Source organism: Argopecten irradians, chromosome 15 (assembly GCF_041381155.1).
Source record: "Argopecten irradians isolate NY chromosome 15, Ai_NY, whole genome shotgun sequence".
NCBI lineage: Eukaryota > Metazoa > Mollusca > Bivalvia > Pectinida > Pectinidae > Argopecten > Argopecten irradians.
Genome location: NC_091148.1, coordinates 5,209,077 through 5,236,990, shown reverse-complemented (window position 1 = coordinate 5,236,990; position 27,914 = coordinate 5,209,077). Strand labels below are relative to the sequence as shown.

The window sequence follows — 27,914 nt, the reverse complement described above, 5'->3', positions numbered from 1 at the left end:
GAAATGGCTACGAAAGAGAAGTCCCATTCCACGACAGAGGCAGATGTTGAACATAAAGTGTTGAAGTACAAATCCTATCTGGAAACCAACCAAAATGGCAATAAGGTGATTAATATTTTAGTTAACCGTAACAGTGAAATAGTATCTCATCAGTCCAACATCATTGGAAAGCCATATTTGGCTCATGATCATCTTTTGAATCATAGACGTCTCGGCACTTGGAGACCTCGGCACTTTGATATTCGGCACTTTGATATTCGGCACTTGGTAATCTCGGCACTTTTATGTTCGGTATTTGGAATGCTCAGCACTTTTTGAAGAGAATACGGCACTTCAGTTTTTTGTTTAATATTATAAAGTCTATCGCTGTATCTCTTGAAATAGGTCACGGAAAATTATACATTGAATTATTATGGAATCTGTAAATTTTATTTCTACGATCACAAGTAAATTTGGTTAAAAAACGAACCCGTGACAATCAACAAAAAATGTGTCAAAATGCATGAAATATAGTAAAATATTAGGAAATTTGATTTTACAATTAAAAGCAAATGTAAAGAATTGATTTCAACCGTGTTAAAGGCCCAATTTACGTAATTTTTCAGGTTTTATTTTTTTTTATTATTATTATTTTTTGTAATTACAAACATTCAACAGAAAATTACCACGCTCTCTATTTGTATAAAATGTTGACTAAAGCTTACCGAGACCAATTGTAAAGTTTTGAAAAAAAAAAAAAAACACGGTCTGGACAAGAAAACAGTGCAATGAATAAAGTACGTGTCAGATTTTTTACGTGCTGAATCTGGCTGTTTTCGTTGTCGGCAATTTTGTGCCGATAGTTTTGTCTTGGATTGAACTTTACCTACAAATTTCTATTTTATCGTTTGCTTACTCTTCTGATAATCATGCTTATTACTAGAGTCAGAGATTTAAAGGGCCACTACCTTTCCGAAACGGCTTTTAATTTTTAAAATAGGAATGTAAAACGAGATTAATAATTTTGTAGAGTCGCAGAAGTTATTAACTATACGTTTACTAGCACACTTATCATCACTTCAGAACTGTTTAATTAGAATAAATAAAATGTTAATTTTCATAACGCGGGTCGTTTTATGTTTCCCGCCGTCGTCCTAAATGCCGCGCGGTAGTTGACTATCACTGCGCCAGACGGCAAAACAGCGAAATGAATTTCCACTGTTATCGTCCATTAGACAGGAAATCTTGCATATGTTTGGTGTTGTTACCTCATCTTAAACCATCGATATATATTTTCTTTTGTTATTAATGTTTTTAAGAAACCTATAAATTTTGCTCCGGAAAGGTAGTGGGCCTTTAAATCTATGCTAGAGTATAATTTTCCAGTGCCATATTCCGCATTTAATCGGTGTTCCAACAAGTGTTACTTTTAGTAATTTGGTCAATTCAACATCGTAATATATTACCGGTAATTCACATGTACAGTTACCTAATAATCTATTTATATTTGAAAATACTGGATACAACATATTGAAGATATAGACGGTTGTACAACCTTATTTAAATATGATTTTCTTTCCCTGTAACAAATTTCATCATAAACTAAAAATTGGAAATTTTGTAACCCAAATGCAAATTCCATATAGGTCATATGCTTCCGTTTGGTAACAGAAATAAATCTGGGCGTATTCGTCTGGAGCACAGATTGGAACACACCTCGTCAATCAGTTGGTAATTATAACATATAATTGACTGACACGTGAACATCGAGGCTAGTAGCCAATGATATGGCAGGGGCGTGGCCTCTGTCGTCGCGTGCTTGTCAATTATACCCGGTCACGGCGACCGTCTCGCAAAAGCCATACTCCAGTAAAAGATTTATTACATACAAGTGTATGTGTCTGTTTCAAATACACTGCGCTTTAATCTTGTTGTTGGTATAAACGTGATAAACTTAAAGCGATTCGATGATCAATATGCTGCAAAAATTCCAGTTATGAATATTAGAGAAATTAAGAAATTGAAGCATTTTGTATTCTCTTACGGGATCGCGATTTAGACAATATTTTTTAAGTTACTACACGCTTCAAAAGCATAATAAATTCCATGCATCTTTTACCATTAAACACTGACAGCTAGTTTAAAAAGATTTAATTTGCCGCAATTATTGTATGATATGAGAGATAACTGACGATCTTTATATAAACATGAAACAATTATCGTATGAGAAAACGAATTGATAACATGCATTTTGGTTGCTAAATGTATATTTTTATAGACCTATATAAATATCGTAAATTGACACACTCGGGAGTTTTCTAAACAGAAGTACATTCTGAACGCAGTGAATTATGAACAGAGAAAACTTAACAACATTATTATTGTACCAGTCACGGAATTTTAGAGAAAATAAGAATTATTCAATATTCTTGTACATGTATTTACATATATTTGTGTAACTCAAAATAAACAAGTGCCACAAATTGTAATCAATTTTAATTTTTATCATTTATGTTCGTATTCTGTCAACATGTATACAGAAGCGGATATGAGCCGTTTTTTTGAGTCATTAATTTTCTGTTACGTCTGTTTTAAATTCAAATAAAAATGGAGGAATAGTAAATTTCAGTGTAATACTAACATCTTGTGTTTTTGTGTGACTTCAGCAGATATTTCATACGTAATGCATCTAATATAATACAAAAATCAATGAAATAAGTTACATTTTCTTCGTAATGTCAACATATATATGAGATTTTTTTTGTGTCCACGTTCGCCATGCAACATAAACCAAATATTACAAATATTTTAAAAATCAATATGAAATGTGTATATTTGCTTAACATATCGTTTGTTTTGATCCTAAATTGTACAAAATAAAAAGTTCCGTTGTTCCTTTGAAGATGCATTTGTGTTTATGTTACTTTTGTCCCTATTTATTGTCTCTAAAGCATTTTTTTCTTTTGACTGAAAATACAGATTATCGGAAGACATAAAAAATCTGAAAACATTGATCAACCGTTTCCTATGCATATATTTTCGAAATAGAAATTCTGAAAATGATCTGTGAACATGTTTACTTTGGTGGCATACTGAACTAAGAGATACAATGAAAATTTGGTGTCTAGTTACGTCTGTATTAATTTTGTTGATAAATCCTAGTTAATTTACCGAGTTTTAGTGAATCCCCATGTGTGAAGAATAGAAAATATGGTTATTGAAATATAAGCATACATGTATGTAAATTTGTTGTTTGTTGTGATTTGGAAAAGTAAATTATCTAAAAGTTTTGAACGTGTCCGGTTACATCATGTTCTAGCGAAACTAAAAATACATTTTTAATGAAAATGGAAAACTACACTATCTTTTCCTTCTCACGATGGCATAAGAAACTTTACTTTATGTAATTTTTGAGGGTACATGTAGTAAGATGTAACACATTATTGAAGGACTCAAAAAATCGGCTCATATACATCACAAGGGGTATTTTATATATCAAGGACTTAAAAGTGAGACTTTATATACTAATGATGTATATTGTTGACAAAATGTCAAACTCAGTTATCGTTATTATCATTGTACCGACAAGTGCCGAGATATCTGAAAAAGTGCCGAGGTGACCTCGGAAAAGTGCCGAAGTGACTCCAACCCCAAGTGCCGAGGTCTCCAAGTGCCGAGATGTCCTGATACCGTTCGGTAATAGTTACCCATTTGAGTAACAGTTAGCCTACCTGTTTGTAGTAATCAATAAGTTTACTAAATGAGTAATTCTGTGAAAAGAAAACACATAATGTTGTTTTAAAAATCATTATCAAAAAAGGACGTCATAATTTTTAGAATGTCCTACAACTGATCTAAGACTCTATGTTTCTGGAATCATAGACTTCTCGGCACTTGGAGACCTCTGCACTTGGTCACCTCGGCACTTGGTAATCTCGGCACTTTTATTTTCGGCATTTGGAATGTTCAGCCCTTTTTGAAGAGAATTCGGCACTTAAGTTTTTGGTGGTTTTTTTTTTAAATATTATATTATAAAGTCTATCGCTGTACGAGAAATATTGAATTTCCTTCCTATAATTTTCTCCGAATTTATAAAACTCTTTGTTTGTGTCAGATGCACAGCAGTACTGTGACGATCGATTAAAGTTGTTAAAAAGTTGGTATATTTCAGTCATGATCAAATAATTGTGGAACAAACATATTTCTAATTTATAAGCATTTAAACGGTTTAATATATTGTTGATATTTTATTTATATATAATATTTAATGCATTTTGACTATTTTTCGATCAATTTCACGGTTTGTTTTTCAACGAATTTTCCATAAATTCCGTGGTAAGTGCCCTTTCATATGTGAATAGACGATTAAAATACAGTGTAACAAAACTTTGACGTCAATATCAAGTTCCCCTGGGGATAAAAATGCATGTAACATAAATATCTCTTGAAATAGGCCACGGAAAATTACACATTGAATTATTACGGAATCTGTAAATATTATTTCTACGATTACAAGTAAATTTGGTTAAAAAGCGAACCCGTGACAATCAACAAAAAAATGGGTCAAAATGCATGAAATATAGTAAAATATAAGAAATTTGATTTTACAATTAAAAGCAAATGTAAAGAATTGATTTCAACCGTGTTAAAGGCCCAATTTACATAATTTTTAGCCCACCATTGATGGTGGGCTCAATGGTGGGCTATTCAAATCGCCTTTCTATCGTCCGTCCGTCCTTCCGTCCGTCCTTCCTTCTGTCGGTCCATCCTTTCGTCTGTCCGTCCGTCCGTTAACAATTCTTGTTACCGCTATTTCTCAGAAAGTACTGAAGGGGTCTTTCTTAAATTTCAAATGCAGGTTCCCCTAGGACAGTAGTTGTGCATATTGCACTTTGGGACCGATCGGTCAACAAGATGGCCGACAGGCGGCCATCTTGGATTTTGATAGTTAAAGGTTGTTGCCGCTATTTCTCAAAAAATGCTCAAGGGATCTTTCTCAAATGTCATATGTAGGTTCCCCTAGGACCATAGTTGTGCATATTGCAATTTGGGACCGATCGGTTAATAAGCTTGGATTTTGATAGTTAAAGTTTGTTACCGCTATTTCTCAGAAAGTACTATACTAAAGGGATCTTTCTCAAATGTCATATGTAGGTTCCCCTAGGGCCCTAGTTGTGCATATTGCATTTTGGGACCAATCGGTCAACAAGATGGCTACCAGGTGGCCATCTTGGATTTTGGTAGTGGAAGTTTGTTACCACTATTTCTCAGAAAGTATTGAAGGGATCTCAAGCAAATTCCTTACACGGGTTCCCCTAGGGCCCTAGTTATGCATATTGCGTTTTGGGACCAATCAGTCAACAAGATGGCCTCCTGGCAGCCATCTTGGATTTTGATAGTTAAAGTTTGTTATTGCTATTTCTTAAAAAGTACTAAAGGGATCTCTCTCAAATTTTTTATGTAGGTTCCCCTAGGGCCCTAGTGGTGCATATTGCATTTTGTAACTGATAGGTCAACAAGGTGGCTGCACGGCCGCCAGTTTGGATTTCATTGTTGAAGTTTGTTACCACTATTTCGTAGAAAGTACTATGGCGATCTGTCTCAAATTTTATATGTAGTCGTGTTTGAAAAAGTTTAAAAAGCAGGGAAAAGATCCCTCTTTCCATTGTTAGACATAGATCATTCTTTGGTGGGCGCCAAGATCCCTCTGGGATCTCTTGTTCATTTTTTTTTTTTTTTTTTTTTTTTTTTTGTAATCTCAAACATTTACCAGAAAATTACCACGCTCTCTCTTTGTATAAAATGTTCACTAAAGCCAAGTAAATTGTTACCGAAGCCAACTGTGAAGTTTTGAAAAAAAATTAACAATTAAACATCGATGATTGATTGATTTTACAACATCTTTTGACTGAGTTGTATTACACGGTCTGGACAAGAAAACAGTGCAATGAATAAAGTATGTGTCAGATTGTTTTGGTACTGAATCTTGCTGTTTTTGTTGTAGGCATTTTTGTGCTGATAGTTTTGTCTTGGATTAAACTTGAATTTTACCTACAAATTTCTAATATATTGTTTGCTTACTCTTCTGATAATCATGCTTATTACTAGAGTCAGAGATTTAAATCTCTGCTAGAGTATAATTTTCCAGTGCCATATGCCGCTGTTCCAACGAGTGTTACTTTTTAGTAATTTGGTCATGATCAATTCAACATCGTAATATATTACCGGTAATTCACATGTACAGTTACCTAATAATCTATTTATAATTGAAAATACTGGATACAACATATTGAAGATATAGACGGTCGTACAACCTTATTTAAATATGATTTTCTTTCCCTGTAACAAATTTGATCGTAAACTAATAATTGGAAATTTTGTAACCCAAATGCAAATTCCATTTAGGTTATTTAACAACGATTTGTTCTGGCAGAACTGATAAGAACATGAACGTGCATCCGACAGTGACATATCTGAGCTTTAATTTCCAATTTCGCATGCAAGGTTTTACAGCAATCTAATTAAAGTTTGATGTTCATTATTTACTCCGTTCATACGGAGTATACATCAAATTTAAGTAGACCAGGTATTTATTTCTGGTTTCCGGTATGCCAAAATACAAGGACGGAACGTAAATGAACATGATTGCAAAATATAACTAAATATTTCTTTATAGCAACATATTGCATATCATATGCTTCCGTTTGGTAACAGAAATAAATCTGAGCGTATTCGTCTGGCACAGATTGGAACCCGCCTCGTCAATCAGTTGGTAATTATAATTGACTGACACGTGAACATCGAGGCTAGTAGCCAATGATATGGCAGGGGCGGAGCCTCTGTCGTCGCGTGCTTGTCAATTATACACACATTATATCCCTGCTGTTGTTATAGCAATGCCTTCCCATGAATAGAACCCCACTAGTTACCAACCAGTACCTGGAACAGTGTGCTTCCCGTGTCCTCTGAGGCTACCCTACAGGGTGCTAGGACCGTACATTGCCACCAAATCTAACGTGCAGAGGCGGGAGCACGAACCAACAGAGTGCATTAAACAGTGGGCCGCGCTCACTGTCGCTTATAACTACGGTGCACAGTACTGATACTCATCCGCACACCCACAAAATATAGCTGAAATGCACATATCCATGTATTGTCACACTATTAATTGCCAGGGTCATTTAAGGTTGTGCCAGGTTTAGGTGTTGGAGAAAAAAACAGAGTGCCGGAGAAAAAACACTGACCAGCTGTCACTACCTGCCATGGTAGCCGCTTCCACATGAGATTAGAACTCCTGACCCAGAGATGGGATATTTTATAACCACTTAATTGGCCATCACAGTCTTAAGTCATAAAAATTACTATCTCTATAACTTCATTAAGTTAATTCTGATTGTTCTTTGAAGGGACAATTCAGCCTAAGAGTGTAGTAAAGAATTTTTTGTCTGGAACTACTCAAATCGCTCTTACAGTTGTGTGTTTACGTTATTAGGTGCATGTTTTTGTCTAAATATAATGTCACCAACTCCTCAATGGTTAAGTATTGCATTTGATAAATGTACATGACTTTGGCTCAGGTATGGGTACAGCATACGACTTTGGCTCAGGTATGGGTACAGCATACATCATGTAATACTGGGTTAATCATATTGTTTAAGCAATTTGGAAATTCAACGGTATCAATCAAAATACTAAAAAATGTCGCGGAATTTGTCAATATTTCTTATTATATGTTTCATAAGGAATGTAGAACAACACATGTACATTGATGTCATATTTTGCTTCGTGGTTATGTAACAGAATTAGCCTCATTGAATTGTCCCTTTAAGAAGAAACAGACTAATCTTATAAATGACAATTTATTTAAAGGACTGGTATATATATTCTAATGCAAATAAAAAATCCTATTAAAATCTTTATGGTCATTATATTAATTGCTGGAATTGCATATTTTGGTTCATATTCATGACATTAATTTAAGATGTTTTTTTAAGGTGCTGTATATTTTCACTCGGTTGTCTGAAATGTGGATCACCATTGCCATTTTGCAGGTAAAATAAAAATAAGAATAAGAAGTAAAATATCGGTTTTGTAACATGATCACATGATGAGGTATCTTCATTCATATAACGTAAAAAAGCAGTGTAGACTACACTACAGATAAATGCGCTTTATATAAATAAAACAACCTTATATAAGTAATCTTATTTTTTATTAGGTTGTCAAACTTTAAATCCCTTACTCTATATATACTAAGGCATCTTCATACTCGGTAGCATCCAAGGTAGTCCAAAGGTGGATATAATGTAAGTTATAGTAACCCCTGGAGTATCAATGATGACTTGGTATGTAAAGTTCACCTAGGGTGAGGCAGTGTAACAAATATCAAAATTAGGTTGCTGTGTTGCTAGTTATACCTTGACCTTTGACTTCAAAAAAAGCCTTGTATGTTTCTATGAGACACACGACCAGGAACTCCAATTTGTCAAATTAGCTTGCAAAAATTTTTTAACTGATGATTTATTACAGTACAAAGTTAAAACTTCTTCTTAATTTCAAATTTTGTAGAAAACTGGAATAGGCAAAGTAGTGAACAGCTTTAGGAAGAGGGATGGAGAGATTGGACAGCTTGCCAAAGATATTGTAGCAAAATGGAAGTCGATGGTGGCTGTGAGATTAGAAGCCGAGGAAGAAACTCGGGAATCTGATAACCGTGGCAGTGAATCAGAATTAGAAAATGACAACAAAGACGAAGATTTGGACCATGAAGACGATGAAGTGGACAATATAGAAAATGTTGATAACAACTCTAAAGGTGATGAGGGTAGCTCCAATTGTCTTTCAGATGATGAAAGGAAAATAGAAGAAGAAGAAGTACAAAATCACAAGTTAAAAAGTTACAGATATAAGGATCATCAGACTTCTGACCAGAATCATACAAGTTCTGATAGTAAGCATAGGAGTTCTGATAGTAAGCATAGGAGTTCTGATGGTAAGCATAGGAGTTCTGAGAGTAAGCATAGGAGTTCTGAGAGTAAGCATACACATTCAGACAGTAAGCATAAACATTCAGACAGTAAGCATACACATTTAGACAGTAAGCATAGCAGTTTTGAACATAAGGTTTTAGATAGTAAGCATAAAAGTTCGGAAGATAAGCATAAGAGCTCAAATAGTAAACATAAGAGCTCAGACAGTAAACATAAAAGTTCAGAAAGTAAACAAAATGGTTCTGAAAACAAACTCAACAGTTCAGATCATATTAAGAACAAAAGTAAAGAAAAGAAACACAAAACTGAAAATGATGGAAGGAAAGAAAAAAGTTCAGAAAAGACAGACAATTCTGAAGCAAGTCATAAAGACGCAAGAAACGATGATAAGCATGCCAAACATAAAGACAAAGAACAAAAGAAAAGTACTTCATTCAAGCATAATACTGAATCAAGTTCAAAAACTGAATCATCTGAAAAATATTCTATGAAATCTTCAGGGCAACAGTGTGGTTCTTCTGAGAAGAAGACTTTTGCCAAAAAGACTGAGAGTTCTCAAGAAAATGAGCTTGATGATAGAGACATTACAAGTGTCACAAGCAAGAATGTGATTTTAAGTTCATCAGGTAAAATTTTGTCATCGGATGTAGATGACAAGGTAAACGACAGTGACGATGATCCCCTACATTGGGAAATGTTGGAGTCGTTCGAACAAGAAAAGACTTTGAAAGTAGAACAAAGCAGGGAAGAAAAAAATCAGGAAGATGAATTAGTGAAACAACAAAATGTGATATCTGATTCCATGGTAGATTCTGGGAGTGGAGGTTTTATGGATAGTAAATTGTTAAAAAATGAAAGCAAGCATTCAAAAGACAATGATTCAAAACATAAACACAGAGATGAATCTGATAAATTGCATCACAGAGGACAAAAAGAAAGCTCGTTAGAGAAAGATGGACATAGGGATAAATCTTCAAAATCGCATCATAGGGACAAGAAGGAAAGTTCATCTGATAAAAAAAATGATCGGGATGGATCTTCGAAGTCGCATCATGATAAGAAAAAAGAAAGTTTGTCAGAAAAGGAGAAAGATAAGGAGGATTCGGAACATAAACATAAACATTCCAAGCATAAGCATAAACATTCAGGTAAAGACAAGGAGCATAAACATTCAAGGGGAGACAAATCGGACAAAAGGGAGATAATGCATGATCAAGTAAAGAAAGAATCTGGAAAAGAAGCAGCAAAGACTGAACTTTCTACTGATAAAGGACAAACGAAGGAAAGATCTTGTATATTAGAATCTTTATCTAGTGAGGTGGACCAAGGAACATTTTCTGATGATGTGCCAGGTCTATGGTTTCTAAACTCTAACAATAATAGCTTTATGGAAGACGGAGAGAGTTCAAAGTTGAAAAGTTCAAAACTGGAAATGCCCTCTGAGAGTTCAGGTGTCAAGGTTGAATCAGATGGAAAGGACAAAAAGCAAAGTGATAAGAACTTGTTAGATAAAACTTCTGAAAATGACAAAAAGGACAGAAAAAAACACAAACATTCTAAGGAGAGAGAAAGCTCATCTAAAAAGCACAAGTCACATAAGGATTCAAAGTCTCATCATGATTCAAAGCATAAAGACAAAAAAAGAAAACATTCAGGTGATGCAGATGATAAGCCATCAAAATCCCGTCGTACAAGCAGCCAAGACAGAATGTCTTTCGAAGATCTTTTAACGGCGGGTGTCAGTAATAAAAAAACATCTCAGTCAGCAAAGTTGTCGCAGAACGATTATGCACAGTTAAAATCGAAATTCAAAGTGAAAAAGAAGGGAGACAACTCGTTTAATGACTCGACCAATATTGGATCAAAAATAAAGGTTTGTATATTTGTTATTACAAAATTATTATTGTTTCTCAATGTAACCATATACTGTGTAAGCCTATCATTTTCATGGGGATGATACTTTTCAAGGGTTCGCAGGACATTGCTTTCATGTTTAAAGCCGGATTGCGAAAATAATTTTTTATTTAATTTTGACCGACATAAATATCTGGCTATATGGTTCATTGGATATCTTTGATACTCACCTGAAGTTGGTCACGATGAAGATGTAACAAAATGTTTTGCTTTACTTCAGGCTCAAAATTCAAACAAATTTATCTGTTATATAATGTTTATTTTTTAAGAGTTAAAAGAACAAAGAAGTCTAGAATGATAAACATTGAACTCATTCACCTGGAATCACCCCTGAAACTTCATAATGAACTGCTCTAGTCTTTGATTTAGAAGAGTCTATAAATACATCTTCAGGGCAGGCGGCTGGGGTGAATGAGTTAAACAGCATATGGTGTTTATTTTGTCAAACCTTTTATAACACTTCCAACTGGGATTTACTGATTTCGGTGATGTTTAGATTTAATGACTCTATATTTAAGGTAACTGACGAGGAAATCCTAGGAGCACTTCCTCAACCAAACACACACTATAGACCGTGGAGACTGAAGGAAGTGGAGAAAAAGAAAACAGAAGGTAAGAAATCTTCCATCACTTTAGGCCTAGGTCATCGTAGAATGAAAATGAAAAAGAATTGTCCAGGAGAAAAAGAAAACGGAAGGTAAGAAAATCCTCTATCACTTTAACACTATCTAGCTATAGACCTAGGTCATCCTAAAATGAAAATAAAAAAGAATTGTCCAGAAGAAAAAGGAAAGAGAAGGTAAGAAAATCCTCCATCACTTTGATACTATCTAGTTATAGACCTAGGTCATCATAGAATGAAAATGAAAAAGAATTGTCCAGGTGAAAAAGAAAACTCAGGGCAAGAAAATCCTTTATCACTCCAACACTACAGTTCGGACCATCAAAATCCTTAAAATGTCGCGCAGTCAACGCGTCTGTTTTCCTTTGAAGAGGGACAATCGCAGTGACATGTCACCCTAAATCGCCACTGAGAATCTTGAAAACGGCGTCACCGCGATCCCTCATGATCACGATGATCCGCCATGGTCATCATGATCCGCGGTGATTGGGAAGGTTCAAAATGGGAGGGCCTACGGCACAGCCCAGAGCGTCACGGTTACAGCTAAATCACCGCGATGGGAGGATCACTAAGGATTTTAATGGTCCAATCTGTATGTAGGTCATTCAGGATTTACAGAAATGAAAAAGAAAGTCGTTCAGGAGAAAAGAAAGGAAAATGAAATGATTATTGTCATGAGCAAGGTACTGGACCTTATTGTCACCTGATGGCATTAGAATGTTATACTGGGCAAATGTTCTGTTCATTTTTCTTAACTCATTCACCCCTGAAGACCTATTTGTACTCTTCTAGTTAAAAGGCTGGAATAGTCCATTTTGGAATTTCAGGGGTGAATGAGTTTATCTGATGCATGGTAATGGTTTAGTTATTGCATTTTCGATCATGGATATAATGTGTTATCAATGAAACCTGCCTCAGTGACCACCTCTGTATAACGACCATATGTGGATCGGATGACCACATCCTTTGAGTCCGAAATGATCAATTTCGGTATAATTTGATCTTTGTATAAAATCTACTTAATAAATACAAAGATCAAGTATTCTCAACTGCTTGGATGGTCTCAATAGACAGGTTTAACTGTATTTAGTTTGTGAATATTTAATATACAATGTATTATTATCAGGAAGGCTCTCTGTTTCTCATAATCCATCTGTGCATCATTACAGAGTTGTCTCCCTTGTGGGAAGGTACCGGTACTAATTGTTAAGTAATTTCCTTGTGGGTGAAATTCATGTCTTTTTCTCTTAAAATACATGTATGACATTATGTTTACAAATGTATGATGTCACAATCAACACCTACCCACAAAGGCAGATAACTCTTAATATGCAAAGACAGAATTTAGTACATGTACATTTGTATTACGAATCACCCCCCACCATGTTACCACTTACATATCTTTGTATTTGGTTACAGTGTGTAGATGAAAAAACCCCGCTTATTTTGATTTTCTATGTGTTTTACAGAGGAGCTGCTGGATGAGTTTATCGCCAGTACAAAAACTACAGGACGAACACAGATGTACTCAGGGAAAAAACAAAATTTTGTACCAGGTAAATTAAAATTTTATACTTCCATAAACCAACAGAAAAAATGAACACACACGCAAAGACACACATACTTCTCACACATATAGTCATATAATCAAAACGCTGCAAAAAAGACAACACTAAACTACATTTCACAAAACATACAACAATATACATCAGAAAAGCTTTTGGATTAAATTATGTACAGTAATAAAAGGACTGTCTATGGTGGTCAACTACTTTAAAAAAAAAAAAAAAAAAATTAAAGCATTAAGAAGAAAGGTATGACGACAATTTTTTTTTTTTTTTTTGATAATCATGATAATTCTATTAAACTTTGCCATTTTACCCATTTCCTGTCAGATTTAACTTTCAGTATATTATCACTAATTTGTATATTAAATTTCTGAATATTTTACTGATCTTTAATATGATTGATGATAGCTGTGATGGATAATGGTGTGTTTAGACATCTGGACTTATATATATACCATTTAATCATAAGAACTATTTTGTTATCAATTTCACTATTTATTACTCTATTATGAAATCCGAAAAGCAATGTTTCTTTATTAAATTTAAAACGAATTAGCAGAGCATCAAGAAAATATTCCAAAGTGTTGTAAAACTCTCGTATTTTGTAACAATCCCAAAATGTGTGCTCAATAGTTTCTATTTCATCATTACTTAGTGAACAAAAAGGGCTTTCTGTAATACCTAATCTAAAAAGATGAACATGTGTTGTAAGTACAGTCAAACCTCGATGATTTGAACTCTGATGAATCAAATTTCTCGCTGTATCAAACTTTTTGTCTGGTCCCTAATTTCTTCACTATATAACATTACTAACTAACCCATGTATGAATCAAAGTTTTATGAATCGAAGTTCTCGATGTATCAAACTTTTTTCATGGACCATTTGTTCTAGAATCATAGGTAACTGACACTCGATGATTCAAATAAAAAATTACCTGTACAGATCAGGTGTTCGCGATACCCCGCGGCATGCTGTCACACCTAGCTGTCTCGCGACGGCCCTTCGCCGGACAATAGGGATTATGACAGCTTGTGTTGCTTGCTTGATATCATCAAGATAATTAATATCACTGATCAGGCTGATACCTGGTGCTTTGTTTTTACAAGCTGCGTTATTAAATCATTAGTACGGCAAAGATACAGTTAGTCGCTTTTCATGTTCGCCGCCGTCATTGGTAGCAGTACGTTTTGTAGAACATTATTAGTAACTCATACTCAAAACTGTTACATTGCAAAACTTTGGCATAAAAGAAGGAGAGGGTCAAAATACCATGGCCATGGTAAAATGATCCCAACACTTTTCTAACTGTCCACACTTTATTTTTTTTTCAAACCTTTGCTTGTACTACTTTCCACAGTAAGTACTTTATGATTCTCAATCACTTCTCTAATAATGTCCCCAAGGTTGAATTTGACCCTTTTTAGGTCATCTGACCCGAAGGGTCAGGATAACCTATTGTCATCATGCACCGTCCGTTGTCGTGCGCCATGCGTAAACTTTTCATTCAAACGACTTCTTCTCAATAATAGGAAGGCCCAGGGTACTCATATTTGGCCTGTAGGTTGCTGGGATGGAGGGATACCAAGTTTGTTCAAATGAATGACCTTGACCTTCATTCAAGGTCACAGGGGTCAAAAAGGCTAAAATCTTTAAACAACTTCTTCTCAAGAACCGGAAGGCCCAGGGAACTGATATTTGGCCTGTAGGATGCTGGGATGAAGGGCTACCAAGTTTGTTCAAATAAATGACCTTGACCTTCATTCCAGGTCACAGGGGTCAAATAGGCTATAACCATTTAAACAACATCTTGTGAATAATGAAGAGGTTTAGAGACCTGATATTGGGCCTGTGGCATGCTGGGATGGAGTGTTACCAAGTTTGTTCCAATGAATGACCTTGATCTTCATTCAAGGTCACGGGGGTCAAATAGGCTAAAATCTTTAAACAACTTCTTCTCAAGAACCAGAAGGCCCAGGGTACTGATATTGGGCATGTAGCATGCTGGGATGGTGGGCTACCAAGTTTGTTCAAATGAATGACCTTAACCTTCATTCAAGGTCACAGGGGTCAAATAGGCTATAACCATCTAAACAACATCTTGTGAATAATGAAGAGGTTTAGAGACCTGATATTGGGCCTGTGGCATGCTGGGATGAAGGGCTACCAAGTTTGTTCCAATGAATGACCTTGATCTTCATTCAAGGTCACGGGGGTGAAATAGGCTAAAATCTTTAAATGACTTCTTCTCAAGAACCAGAAGGCCCAGGGTACTGATATTGGGCATGTAGCATGCTGGGATGAAGGGCTACCAAGTTTGTTCAAATGAAGGACCTTGACCTCCATTCAAGGTCACAGGGGTCAAATAGGCTAAAATCTTTAAATGAATTCTTCTCAAGAACTAAATGGCCCAGGATACTCATATTGGGCCTACAGCATGCTGGGATAAAGGGCTACCAAGTTTGTTCGAATGAAGGACCTTGACCTTCATGTAAGGTCACAGGGGTCAAATAGGCTAAAATCCTTTAAACAACTTCTTGTGAGGTCAAATAGGCTAAAATTCTTTAAACAACTTCTTGTGAATAACTAAGAGGCCTAGAGACCTGATATTGGGCCTTTGACATGCTTGGATGAAGGGCTATCAAATTTGTTCAAATGAATGGCCTTGATCTTCATTCAAGGTCATGGGGGTCAAAAAGGCTAAAATCTTTAAACAGCTTCTTTTCAAGACCCAGAAGGCACATGGTACTGATATTGGGCCTGTAGCATGCTGGGATGAAGGGCTACCAAGTTTGTTCAAATGAATGACCTTGGCCTTCATTCAAGGTCACGGGGGTCAAAGAGGCTAAAATCTTTAAATGACTTCTTCTCAAGAACAAAAAGGCCAAGGGTACTGATATTGGGCATGTAGCATGCTTGGATGAAGGGCTATTAAGTTTATTCAAATAAATGACCTTGTTCTTCATTTAAGGTCACGGGCGGCAAATAGACTAAAATCTTTAAATGACTTCTTCTCAAGAACCAGAAGGCCCAGGGTACTGATATTGAGCATGTAGCATGCTGGGATGAAGGGCTACCAAGTTTGATCAAGGTCATAGATGTCAAATAGGCTAAAATCTTTAAACGACTATGTTGTATTGTACTAATAGTCAGATGACCGTTAAGGCCCATGGGCCTCTTGTCTTCGTTTCCTTACAAAGTCCGAAAACATTTCCGTTATAGAACCAACTATAGTCAATCTGTTCATTTTCACCAACTTGATCCATCAGTTCCTTATTAGCCTTTGTGATATCATGTGAAATTGAAAGTTTGACTCGTTTTAATTCCTTTTGTGTCTCATCACCATGGCTTTGATATCATTGTTAAAGAATTCCACAATCACAGATCTTGACTATGATTTGCTTGGTAATCTATGAACTGCTACCTTGTCATAATATCCGTCCAGCTTTATCCACGTGAGTTGGTGAATTCTCTCTGGAATTATCTCCCTCAAGTTCTCATTTCTAGTTTCTGGTATACCATTCATTCTAATATTGTACTTTCTGGAGTACTGTTCATTTCTCTGGGCTGTTGCTGTGGCTTCCTTTATCTTTCTTTGTTGGTACACCAGAAGATCTTGCATTTCTGCAATCTTCAAGTCCCTTTTCTTAACATCTCTCTGAAGATTCTCAATGTCTATCTCAATGCCAGCCACTCGGTCTTGAATCTCCTCATTTCGTGATTTCACAAGTTGTTCAGCTTTTTCCATTACATCTTTCTTTATTTCTTCCTTCAGCTTCCTACATGACTTTTCTAAAGCATCTGCTATGGCTTTGTCAACAATTTCCTCTGGCAATGTCTGATTTTTTACTAAGTTTATGTCTTCTCTTAGTTTACAAAGTTCTCTAGAAAGATTATCAGGTTCTTCTTTTTCTGCTGTAAGCCTCGTCTGTCTCCCTACATTGCTTTTCCTTGTATTAGTTGCCATATCAGTTGTAAATATATAGTCCAGTACTGGGGTATAGTTTATGATATGTATAGGCACAGGTAAGTCTCAACCAGGTAAATCCTTTATCCAGGTGAGCAGATCTCACATCATAAACCTCACTATATTATTACAAAGTTTGTTGTAGCAATAAATCCAATATTTCAGAAATTAGATCAAGATCCTGCTGGCATCTTCTTAGATGGGTGCCTTACGAACATGCTGATATAAATTTCATGAAGAAATTCTCAATATAACTGAAGGAGATGGCCAAAACTTGCAGAGCTTGCTAAAGGCCTGTGGACTGTTCAAATGCCATAGGTCAAAAAATGTCCTGTTTCTTTATTTTGATTTATTATAAGCTTTAGATTTAAGATTCAAGACTACAAGTGATAATCAAATAACAGTAAAATGGCTAATTAGTTCATCTGATCCTTGTATCATTTCAATACTGGGTTTGGTTTTGACATACAAAATGATGTGGATGAAGTATTTTTACACGATTTTTGTGACATCCATTATCACAGGAAAGTTGGAGAATCGATGGTAAATCATACTTTGTCCACTTTGACTTAGGATCTCAAAACCCCTGTATTTGATTAGTTCATGATGGCAGATGTTTCCTTCTGATAACCATTTTTCGAAGCAAAAGTGTTAAACAAAACTGCACATGTGATTTGATGACATGTAAGCACTTTTGTTTACCAAGATGAATAACTGATAACAGATCCATGTATATTTACAGATTTTGACATTTGTATGTTTCAGAGGTGTACAAGCTGTATGACATGTGTATGACCGTTCTGTGTAATAACATTGACAGTAAGTATTTCTCTGTAGAGATACCTCCTTTGGTGTTTAGATTTAGTCTCTGTAGAGTTATAGTCCAGTAAATATAGGGTGTTACCCCAAAATAATTGCAACAGAATTTTTTCTGTGGTTTCATACAGATCTGACTTTGTTTTATACAAGAAAAAAAGTCGCCAAATATAAAAGTTTGGGAAAGTGTTTTTCTTGACCCCCAAAAAATCAGAAAAATAGGGATATTTGCATAATTTGCGAACTTTGAAGCCAAATATAAATTTGCATGGTTATCATGAGATACTAGAATATCTACTGTATGGCAAGAACGTTATAAGGATAGCACAGAATGCCAAAACCATAAGTTGAAATCAATACAGGGAAAAAGTATGACAACAAGAAAATTGCATAATTATGTCCTTGTAACAGCCAAATACGCTTTTGTTGGATTGTTAGGATAAAAATTTGTTATTATCAACATTACCATTGATACTCATTTTGGTGGAATCTTTTAAAATAAAACTTGTTGATTAAAGGATTTAAAAGTAAAACATTTTACTTTCACTACCTGAGATAACATGGTTGCTCAAAGTTAGACTTTTGGCCTTTTCCAATGATGTTTTAAAGGCCAAATTGAATGATATGTCTTTTTTATTCAAGAATTATTCAGTAAGTACCGTCTCAAGTGTTTAGATAGTTTAGATAGATTCTATGTAGGCTATTCTCACCTAAAAGAGACAACTATATCAAATTATCCCCATATATAAAAGACGTGAGGTCGATCAAATCCTCATTTACTGCCAATTTGACTAAACTTCTCTAATTGGCTAAGTCCTTAAGTTGAAATATCAAAAATGTGAATGTCTATTTTGTGACTTATCAAATTGCAAAATCCGTTGGCAGATATTACCACCATAATGAAGCGTTCTTCATAAAGTGAGATTGAAGTTTCGTTTTGATCAAATATTTGAATAGGTCAGATTTTTATTTTTCCATAATGGAACCGGATGGGGTTACACAATTTTCAATGAGATAAAGGAAATAAATAAGAGCTCAATTTCAATTTTATAGCTGAAAATCATCACAGTTCTGATTTATTTACTGGTATAATTTTATGACAAATGAATAAAGCATATTCGAAAAATTAAGATTTTTGTATTGCAGATTTATGAACTTAGACATATTTTGGTATTCAGCCAAATTAACGTGATAGGAAGTTTTTAGTACCAAATAAGATGTCCATATGTATACCGTTTGATCAAAATAACAAGTACAAAATACAAAAAAAGGATATAACATATTTGGAAGCATTTGCATTTTTATTTTCCGAAATATTAGCTACCCAAGTAGGTGTTTTGCCAAAAATCTAAGTATAAAAACACTTCAAATTGGCACGATTAGTCAACTTGACAGGTTAATATTAAGTTTTTTCCAGCTAATGTTTTATTGATCATGCAGTAATATCAAAGAAAAAGTAATCCTTTAAGATATAAAACATCAACTGATATTGTTCAGGGTATTATTTTATAAATGTTTGCATCTAAAAAGAACAAAAAAGGTAATGCTACAATTGTAGCTAAATTCAGAAGGTTTTGAGCTGTTTTCATCCTTCTTTATTTCTTTGATTGACTGAAATTATTGTATCATTTTAACTTATTTGTACTAACCTAAAGTTTGTCTTACAATAAACCCGATTTCATATTTCAAATATTTCAGCAATAGCAGATATTGTACTTTTAAAGTGGTCAAAAGTGTGATTTCTTTATATTTTCTTATTTTTCGGATGTTAAAAAAAACGACTTTCCGAACATATGAATTTTGGCGACTTTTTTCATGGTAAAATACTAAGATCCTCCAACCCAAAAACCAGAAAACAAATTCTGTTGCAATTATTTGGAGGTTAGGCCTCTATTTTTCGTATTTTTACTGGACTATTACCTCCTTTGGTGTTATAGAATTAGTCTCTGTAGAGTTACCTCCCTTGGTGTTTTTAGTCTCTGTAGAGTTACCTCTTTTGGTGTTATAGAATTAGTCTCTGTAGAGTTACCTCCCTTGGTGTTATAGAATTAGTCTCTGTATAGTTACCTCCCTTGGTGTTATAGAATTAGTCTCTGTAGAGTTACCTCGCTTGGTGTTTAGATTTAGTCTGTAGAGTTACCTCCTTTGGTGTTATAGAATTAGTCTCTGTAGAGTTACCTCCTTTGGTGTTATAGAATTAGTCTCTGTAGAGTTACCTCCCTTGGTGTTTAGATTTAGTCTCTGTAGAGTTACCTCCCTTGGCGTTTAGATTTAGTTTCTGTAGAGTTACCTTTGGTGTTATAGAATTAGTCTCTGTAGAGTTACCTCCCTTGGTGTTATAGAATTAGTCTCTGTTACCTCCCTTGGTGTTTAGATTTAGTCTCTGTAGAGTTACCTCCCTTGGCATTTAGATTTAGTCTCTGTATAGTTACCTTCTTTGGTGTTATAGAATTAGTCTCTGTAGAGTTACCTCCCTTGGTGTTTAGATTTAGTCTCTGTAGAGTTACCTCCCTTGGCGTTTAGATTTAGTTTCTGTAGAGTTACCTTCTTTGGTGTTATAGAATTAGTCTCTGTAGAGTTACCTCCCTTGGTGTTTAGATTTAGTCTCTGTAGAGTTACCTCCCTTGATGTTTAGATTTAGTCTCTGTAGAGATACATCCCTTGGCGTTTAGATTTAGTCTCTGTAGAGTTACCTCCCTTGGTGTTTAGATTTAGTCTCTGTAGAGTTACCTCCCTTGGTGGTAGAATTGTTATGTTTTCATTTATACGTTTTTTTCCGGTTGGACCTAGTCGTTTGGTTTGAAATAATGTCAAACCTGATGATTTTATATTGATTTCAGACTAGTCTACACAAATAAAGCCCTCATAGGCCTGTATGAAAATCTTCAGGTCTGTCCAGATTTATACATTGTACTTGAAATAATTACTTTTACAAACGGTCCAACCAGTCCAGCCATTTAAACAAAAGCAGTCCTTGTCTCCCTTGGAAGTAATAATTTGGTGGAACAGTAACACTAAATTATTGTTTACCATAAGTCTAGAATTTGATGTCAGTGATTGTAAATTTATCTATTATCGGTGTAGATATTGATGTCTGTTATTATCATTTTGCATAAGTCTAGACTTTGATGTTAGTGATTGATATCTTTTGTAGGCCTAGAATTTGTTGGAGGTGTGCCCTACGAAATCCTAAAACCAGTGCTGGAGAAATGTACTGCTGCTCAACTGTACCGACTGGAGGACTTCAACCCAGTAAGTCTTAACTACTCTTTCTGTCCCACAACTGTGTTGCAGGAGCCCTATAGTAATCTATGTGTCCAGCCATCCACAATTTGATTCCGAAGATTTTCCATGCATACTGTATTGAAATTGAAAAATCTTTATTTAGTGAAGATGAGCATGCTTAGCTAGCCAACAGCAGATCTACCACATGAAATAATAGTTATAGCTGATACATGTACTAATTTAAAAGTTGATGCTGGTGTGAAATTTAGTTTTTGCTCAGAAATCCAGATGACTGCTGCAGCCCCTGAAATATCAAGATATGTTTTATCCTATTAGCAAGTTTCTATAATCTTTCCTGTTAAATTTACTGTTGCTTCTGTATTCTTAGCTGTAAGTGGCTATATGGCAGCGCCAACTGCATCCGCATGATCAAATTGGCTTTGATGAAGAAATTGTCAATTTTTAATTTCCAATAAATAAAGGTAAAAGCTTGTAACAGTCAAAGGACTGTGTTTCATTGATATTACTCACAGTTCACAGATAAAACCTGCATATTAATATTTCATTTATAATCAGTGTCATTTTTGTCTCTGACAGCACTTCCTTGCTGATACCGACCCTCTGTGGATGAATCACTGCCACAAAGAATTCCGTCTGAGTAAACCCGACGAGATGGAGACTTGGAGGGAACACTATTTGGTAAAATCATTTAATTTCAATTTCTTTTTAATTTACTTCATAGCTTAACTTTTTGTCTGTGAAAGCTACATCATGTATTTATCTGTTATTTGTAACTCAGTTGTGTTTGCATGTACAGTAAAACCTGCCTTAATGATCACTTATGTATTAAGACCACCTGCTGAATATGAACACTTTAGCTGGGTTTCTTATTGGAAAACGGAAGATATTGATGTAAATAACAGAGACATGTAAAAACGGAAAAAAAATTGTCCTAAATAGGGCAATATACCCAAAGAATAGTAATAGTTCAGCTATATAATTTATACATAATTAAATTAATTACACTGTACATATTTTTACAGAGGAAATTTGATGAGCGTGAAGAAAAGCTAAAAAAGATCAGTGCCAATATTAATGCTTCTATGGCAAAGAAAGTCCCAGGTAAGATATGATTGACAGATGTCTGTACTCTGTACTATAAATAGATTTTAAAATCTTAGACTTCAGATTTAATGGTATTCGGGTCTATCAGAGTTACTTCCCTTAGTTTCCGTCAGTACCTCAGAGCATTTGTCACTGTCTCTTTACACTACTAAACACCATGAGACACATAAGCCTGGCACCCCAATGCAAGCTACATCAAAGGTTGTGCAATCAGTTGTCGCCCAAAGTCGCAGTCAGTGCACAAACACAAAAGTACTCCCGACTTATTTGTCCAAAACCCAGAGTGACAAATCCTTCTCATTTACAAATCCTTGCTCAGATTAATACTTTTTTACAATTTTTGCTATAGTGAGGTTTCCTCACATGGTTATTCTAAGCCAATCATACAAAAGCTAAGTTAAAATTTTCTCAGTGGTAAACAATATTATCAATATGATAAAGACAAATCGGCGCACAAAGTAACACTTTTCATACAATCCAGAAAATATCGCCAAATAAATCTGAGATAGTGTAGAGTGAAACTAGGGAAGTAACTCTGAGAGATCAGAATTATTTGATGGGAAAATAAGAATTTTAATTTTAATTGAGTTGGAGGTCTGTAACAGAATTGATATAAAGACTTTAAGGGATGTAATTCATACATAGTAACATACATGATCCTATCACAGCTACAGAAACTTATCTTTTGACTGATTTTCTCCCGCCAGACTCCATTAAGCATATCCATTAAGGCCATCAAGTTTGTTTAAAAAAAAGTTGATTGCAAAAGCGATGAAAAGTTGTGAAAATTATTTAATCAACATTCACAGTGTCTTGACATCAGTATTCAGTATTAAAAGGATGATTAAAATAAGTTTGTGATTTTTTTTTCAAGAATAAAAAATAAAAATATCTAATGATGAAAATGAAAATTATGAAATATTAATGATTTTGACAGAAAAGTGATTATAAAATATGAATTGTTTTTACAGAGAGGACTACACAGCTGGCTTACATAGACTCAGCAGCCAAACCTCCTAGAAATGTTCGTCGCCAGCAGGCCAAATACGGTACTGCTGGTCCATCCTCAGGGGAAAGATCTCGTGCCCGATTTCTACCGAGTATGGACCCAATTCCTGTAGGCAGATCCAAACGTAAGTCAATTTCATATGTCTAGAAAAATTTTGTTCCGATAACTACTTCTAAACTACTTACTTCAATTGAACTTTGAACAAGGTAGAAATGTTGGAAACCATGTGTAGATGTGCATGCAAATTTGTTTTTGTCGAAATTTTTGTTGCCATGGTAACTAGGTCACTATACGCAGATCTTGTAGAAAAACATCTGGACAACTCCTAAACCACTGGGTAAATTTCAATAAAACTATTGATATCTGCAATCTTGGGGACTATGTGTAGATGTATATGCTAGCGCTTCATGTTTAATTTGCCTCTTGTCAGTTGACACAAATTTTGGCTATGAATGCCAACTGAAAGACAGTTGACACAAATTTTGGCTATGAATGCCAACTGAAAGACATTCAATGCTTATATTTACATTCGGTTACAATTTTATGATGAAATCACAATGAATTTTGCATCTATAATTAAATAATCATTTGTTATCTTCATGGATGGAACAGCCATTTGAACAGCCGTCATCCGTGATCGCTGGCACGACAATTGTGATGTCACAATCATAATGATGTCATAATAAGCGCTTGATGTTCATTGTCTATATAGGTATGCCCAGAAAAGATCACGTGGCAGCACGTAAAACTCTTCAATTCAATTGTCTATATGACTGCCAACTGTGTTTGGTAAGATTACATAGTGGGACTGCAGTGAAAATGTAAATATTATGGTAACCAGGTCACTATTCACAAGTTTTGAAAAATGGCCAATAACTCTGTACTTTTAGAATCAATCTTGTTAACGTTTGTTGTAAAAAAACCACCTTGTTTATTATTTGACACATCACATGCTTCAATAATGGTTACCATGGAAACAAAATGGAGGAACATTTGGTTGCCATAAACTCTAATAAGGGGTAGTGTTCGGGGATATTAGTTAGCCATATAGGCTTGCAGATCCAGTTCTTAATAATGACCTTGTCTTTTGTAGCGGTAAAGACGTCAGCACCAATGATGGCGAAGACGCTGACAATGATAAAGAAGATGAGACGGTGATGATCACACCACAGACAAACGTCACACCTAATTTCTACATTTATAAACAGACATTGATTTCTCAGTACCAATTTCTGTAAATTGTAATTGAGAAGTTATTCAATCTGGAGGCATGCATTGTGATATGTATCTTTTAAAATAATGGTCTATTGTTACTGACCATGAGTTGTAAATCTTTTTCTCTGCTTTAAATGAAGCTTTACACATTTTATGGGATACTGATAATTGATTTGTGCAGTCAAAAATGATGCCACGTGTAGAAACCTCTCAGTGTCGCACGCGACCAGAATAACCTGTAAGCCGTCGATATCAAGGTCAAATTTTCTGACCACCCGATTATGCATATTTTCTATCCCTAACCGGAAGTGACGTTATAATAGTCTGTGGCTTATAGTTGTACTATAAGTGATGTGCTATCACTGATATCAACGGTCACAGGAAAAGCCGATAACTATTTTTAGGTCATCTGACTCGAAGGTCGTCATGTTTCGTCCGTCGTCGTCCGCTGTGCGCCGTCTGCCGTGCGCCGTGCGTTAATTTTTCACATTTTGCACTTCTTCTCAAGTTCTACCAGTGCGATTTGGCTCAAATTGCATGAAATGATCCTGACATGGTCCAGACAAAGTGTTGTTATTATTCGGGTCGAACCGAAATCCAAGATGGCCGCCACAGCCGCCATCTTAAAAACACATTTTGAACTTCTCCTCAAGTTCTACCGGTGCAATTTGACTGAAACTTGCATGAAATGATCCTGACATGGTCCTGACAAAGTGTTGTTATTTTTCGGGTTGATCCGAAATCCAAGATGGCCGCCATAGCCGCCATCATGAAAACACATTTTGAACTTCTTCTCAAGTTCTACCGGTGGGATTTGGCTGAAACTTGCATGAAATGATCCTGGCATGGTCCCGACAAAGTGTTGTTATTTTTCTGGTTGATCCGAAATCCAGGATGGCCGCCACAGCCGCCATCTTGAAAACACATTTTGAACTTCTTCTCAAGTTCTACCGGTGGGATTTGGCTGAAACTTGCATGAAATGATCCTGACATGGTCCCGACAAAGTGTTGTTATTTTTCGGGTTGATCCGAAATCCAAGATGGCCACCACAGCCGCCATCTTGAAAACACATTTTGAACTTCTTCTCAAGTTCTGCCGGTGGGATTTGGCTGAAACTTGCATGAAATGATCCTTACATGGTCCCGACAAAGTGTTGTTATTATTCGGGTCGATCCGAAATCCAAGATGGCCGCCACAGCTGCCATCTTGAAAACACATTTTGAACTTCTTCTCAAGTTCTACCGGTGGGATTTGGCTGAAACTTGCATGAAATGATCCTGACATGGATCTGACAAAGTGTTGTTATTTTTCGGGTCGAACCGAAATCCAAGATGGCCGCCACAGCCACCATCTTGAAAACACATTTTGAACTTCTTTTCAAGTTCTACCGGTGGGATTTGGCTGAAACTTGCATGAAATGATCCTTACATGGTCCCGACAAAGTGTTTTTATTATTCGGGTCGATCCGAAATCCAAGATGGCCGCCACAGCCGCCATCTTGAAAACACATTTTGAACTTCTTCTCAAGTTCTATGGCTGAAACTTGCATGAAATGATCCTGACATGGTCCAGACAAAGTGTTGTTATTATTCGGGTTGATCCGAAATCCAAGATGGCCGTCACAGCCGCCATCTTGAAAACATATTTTGAACTTCTTCTCAAATTCTACAGGTGCGATTTGGCTGAAACTTGCATGAAATGATCCTGACATGGTCCCGACAAAGTGTTGTTATTTTTCGGGTTGATCCGAAATCCAAGATGGCCACCACAGCCGCCATCTTGAAAACACATTTTGAACTTCTTCTCAAGTTCTACCTGTGCGATTTGGCTAAAACTTGCATGAAATGATTCTGACATGGATCTGACAAAGTGTTGTTATTTTTCGGGTTGATCCAAAATCCAAGATGGCCGCCACAGCCGCCATCTTGAAAACACATTTTGAACTTCTTCTCATGTTCTACTGGTGCGATTTGGCTTAAACTTGCATGAAATGATCCCGACATGGTCCCGACAAAGTGTTGTTATTTTTTGGGTCGATCTAAAATCCAAGATGGCCACCATAGCCGCCATCTTGAAATCACATTTTGAACTTCTTCTCAAGTTCCACCCGTGCGATTTGGCTGAAACTTGCATGAAATGATCCTGACATGGTCTCAACAAAGTATTGTTACATCTCTGGTTGATCCCAAATTGAAGATGGCTACAATGACACTATATCTAATTAATTTCCTATATGTTAAGGCCCTTGGGCCTCTTGTTTGAAATAAAATTTGTTGAAAGAAATTGAAAATGATTCTGACATGGTCCTGACAAAGTGAAACCATATATAATTAATTTTACTAATGCCAAGGTAGTCAGATGACCGTTAAGGCCCTTTGGGCCTCTTGTTCATTCATCCAAAGCAATATCCTGACGCATTATCAAAAAAAAAATTTGGGCTGCACAAATCCTTTCAGAATTTGAGGTTTAGTTTTATGTCTTTTATTGTTGATGTAAATTGAGTTATTTTGATGGAATGGTGCTATTTGGTGTGTCTCCTAAGTTTACATATGATGTGATAGATTTAGAAGGGTGACAATCAAAGCTTAACAATTGCATTCTGTATTACTTTATTATTGACACTTTGTCTAAATCTTTTCTTCTAGTCTACAATGTTATTGTTTTGGTTTCAGTTTAAGTTATCATAGGGCATACACAGTTGACTTTTAATTTGAAGCTTTTTCTTTTTCTCCGGGTCACAAGTTTTAATTCCATATGCGGCAGTACTGACCACTCCACCATCTGAACCTTCTGGCTAAATTTTCTCAGAAAAATATATGACAAATAGACTTGTCTATCCAAACCAAGTAGAATGGAAAGCATACACTAAGTTGATTGTAGTGTCTTATTATGATATTGAAGTTCAAATCTAATCTGTTATTACATCGGAAATTGATGTCAAATTAATAGGCCAACTTTAAGGTAACCTTTTATTAAAAGTTGAATGATTTTAAGCCGAAAGAAATGTTCATGCCTACTGCCAGCTATGATATGTACAGCCAGAATATTTGAATTACCGGTATGTAAATAAAAAAAAGTGTGTGACAGTGATAATTAATTGTTTTACTGTAAATGTACTTATTTTAGCTTTAGTTTTCTTTTAGTGCTTTCTGCACTGTTTCCATCATTGAACCTCTGAAAATGCGCTATTTTATATCCATGCTAAATGAATCATAATTTGGAGTTTTTGGCATTTGCACTATAATTTGACTACACTAAAATAGTATGTTTACAGATATTTAATGAAATGTAATATAATGTTGATAATGGATTACTACTGTTTCTTGTTATACACTTCGTTTTTGAATTATTCACAGGGACTTATGAAATGTTTAATAATTAGTAATTTTCACTGTGTCAAGTGTACCATTGGGTGTCTTTGGCAGTATGCATCAGTGAGGATAGCACTATAGATTGTACAAATGTTCCTGTATCACATGGTAGAC

At 35.4% G+C, this 27,914-nt stretch overlaps 1 protein-coding gene across 2 annotated transcripts; it reads left to right on the top strand.

Moving 5' to 3' along the window:
- Positions 1 to 2: 2 nt before the first annotated feature.
- LOC138308451 (elongin-A-like) lies at positions 3 to 27,914 on the top strand. Of its 2 annotated transcripts, XM_069249433.1 has the most exons (11): positions 3 to 105; positions 7,974 to 8,030; positions 8,548 to 10,842; positions 11,402 to 11,495; positions 12,975 to 13,061; positions 17,804 to 17,857; positions 21,009 to 21,106; positions 21,677 to 21,778; positions 22,123 to 22,201; positions 23,176 to 23,337; positions 24,307 to 27,914. In XM_069249433.1, exons 1-11 carry the CDS (start codon positions 4 to 6, stop codon positions 24,369 to 24,371), a joined length of 3,195 nt encoding a protein of 1,064 aa, XP_069105534.1. In that variant the 5' UTR covers position 3; the 3' UTR covers positions 24,372 to 27,914. The 2 variants fall into 2 exon arrangements, with proteins under 2 accessions (XP_069105534.1, XP_069105535.1); XM_069249434.1 differs by lacking the exon at positions 7,974 to 8,030 and having other exon boundaries at positions 4 to 105.

Bases quoted from the DNA above. Each gene is read 5' to 3' on its own strand.
- LOC138308451 (XM_069249433.1), top strand. From the start codon at position 4: ATGGCTACGAAAGAGAAGTCCCATTCCACGACAGAGGCAGATGTTGAA. The intron at 21,779-22,122 runs GTAAAATCATTT...ATATTTTTACAG, and splicing joins CTTGGAGGGAACACTATTTG to AGGAAATTTGATGAGCGTGA. The intron at 22,202-23,175 runs GTAAGATATGAT...TTGTTTTTACAG, and splicing joins TATGGCAAAGAAAGTCCCAG to AGAGGACTACACAGCTGGCT.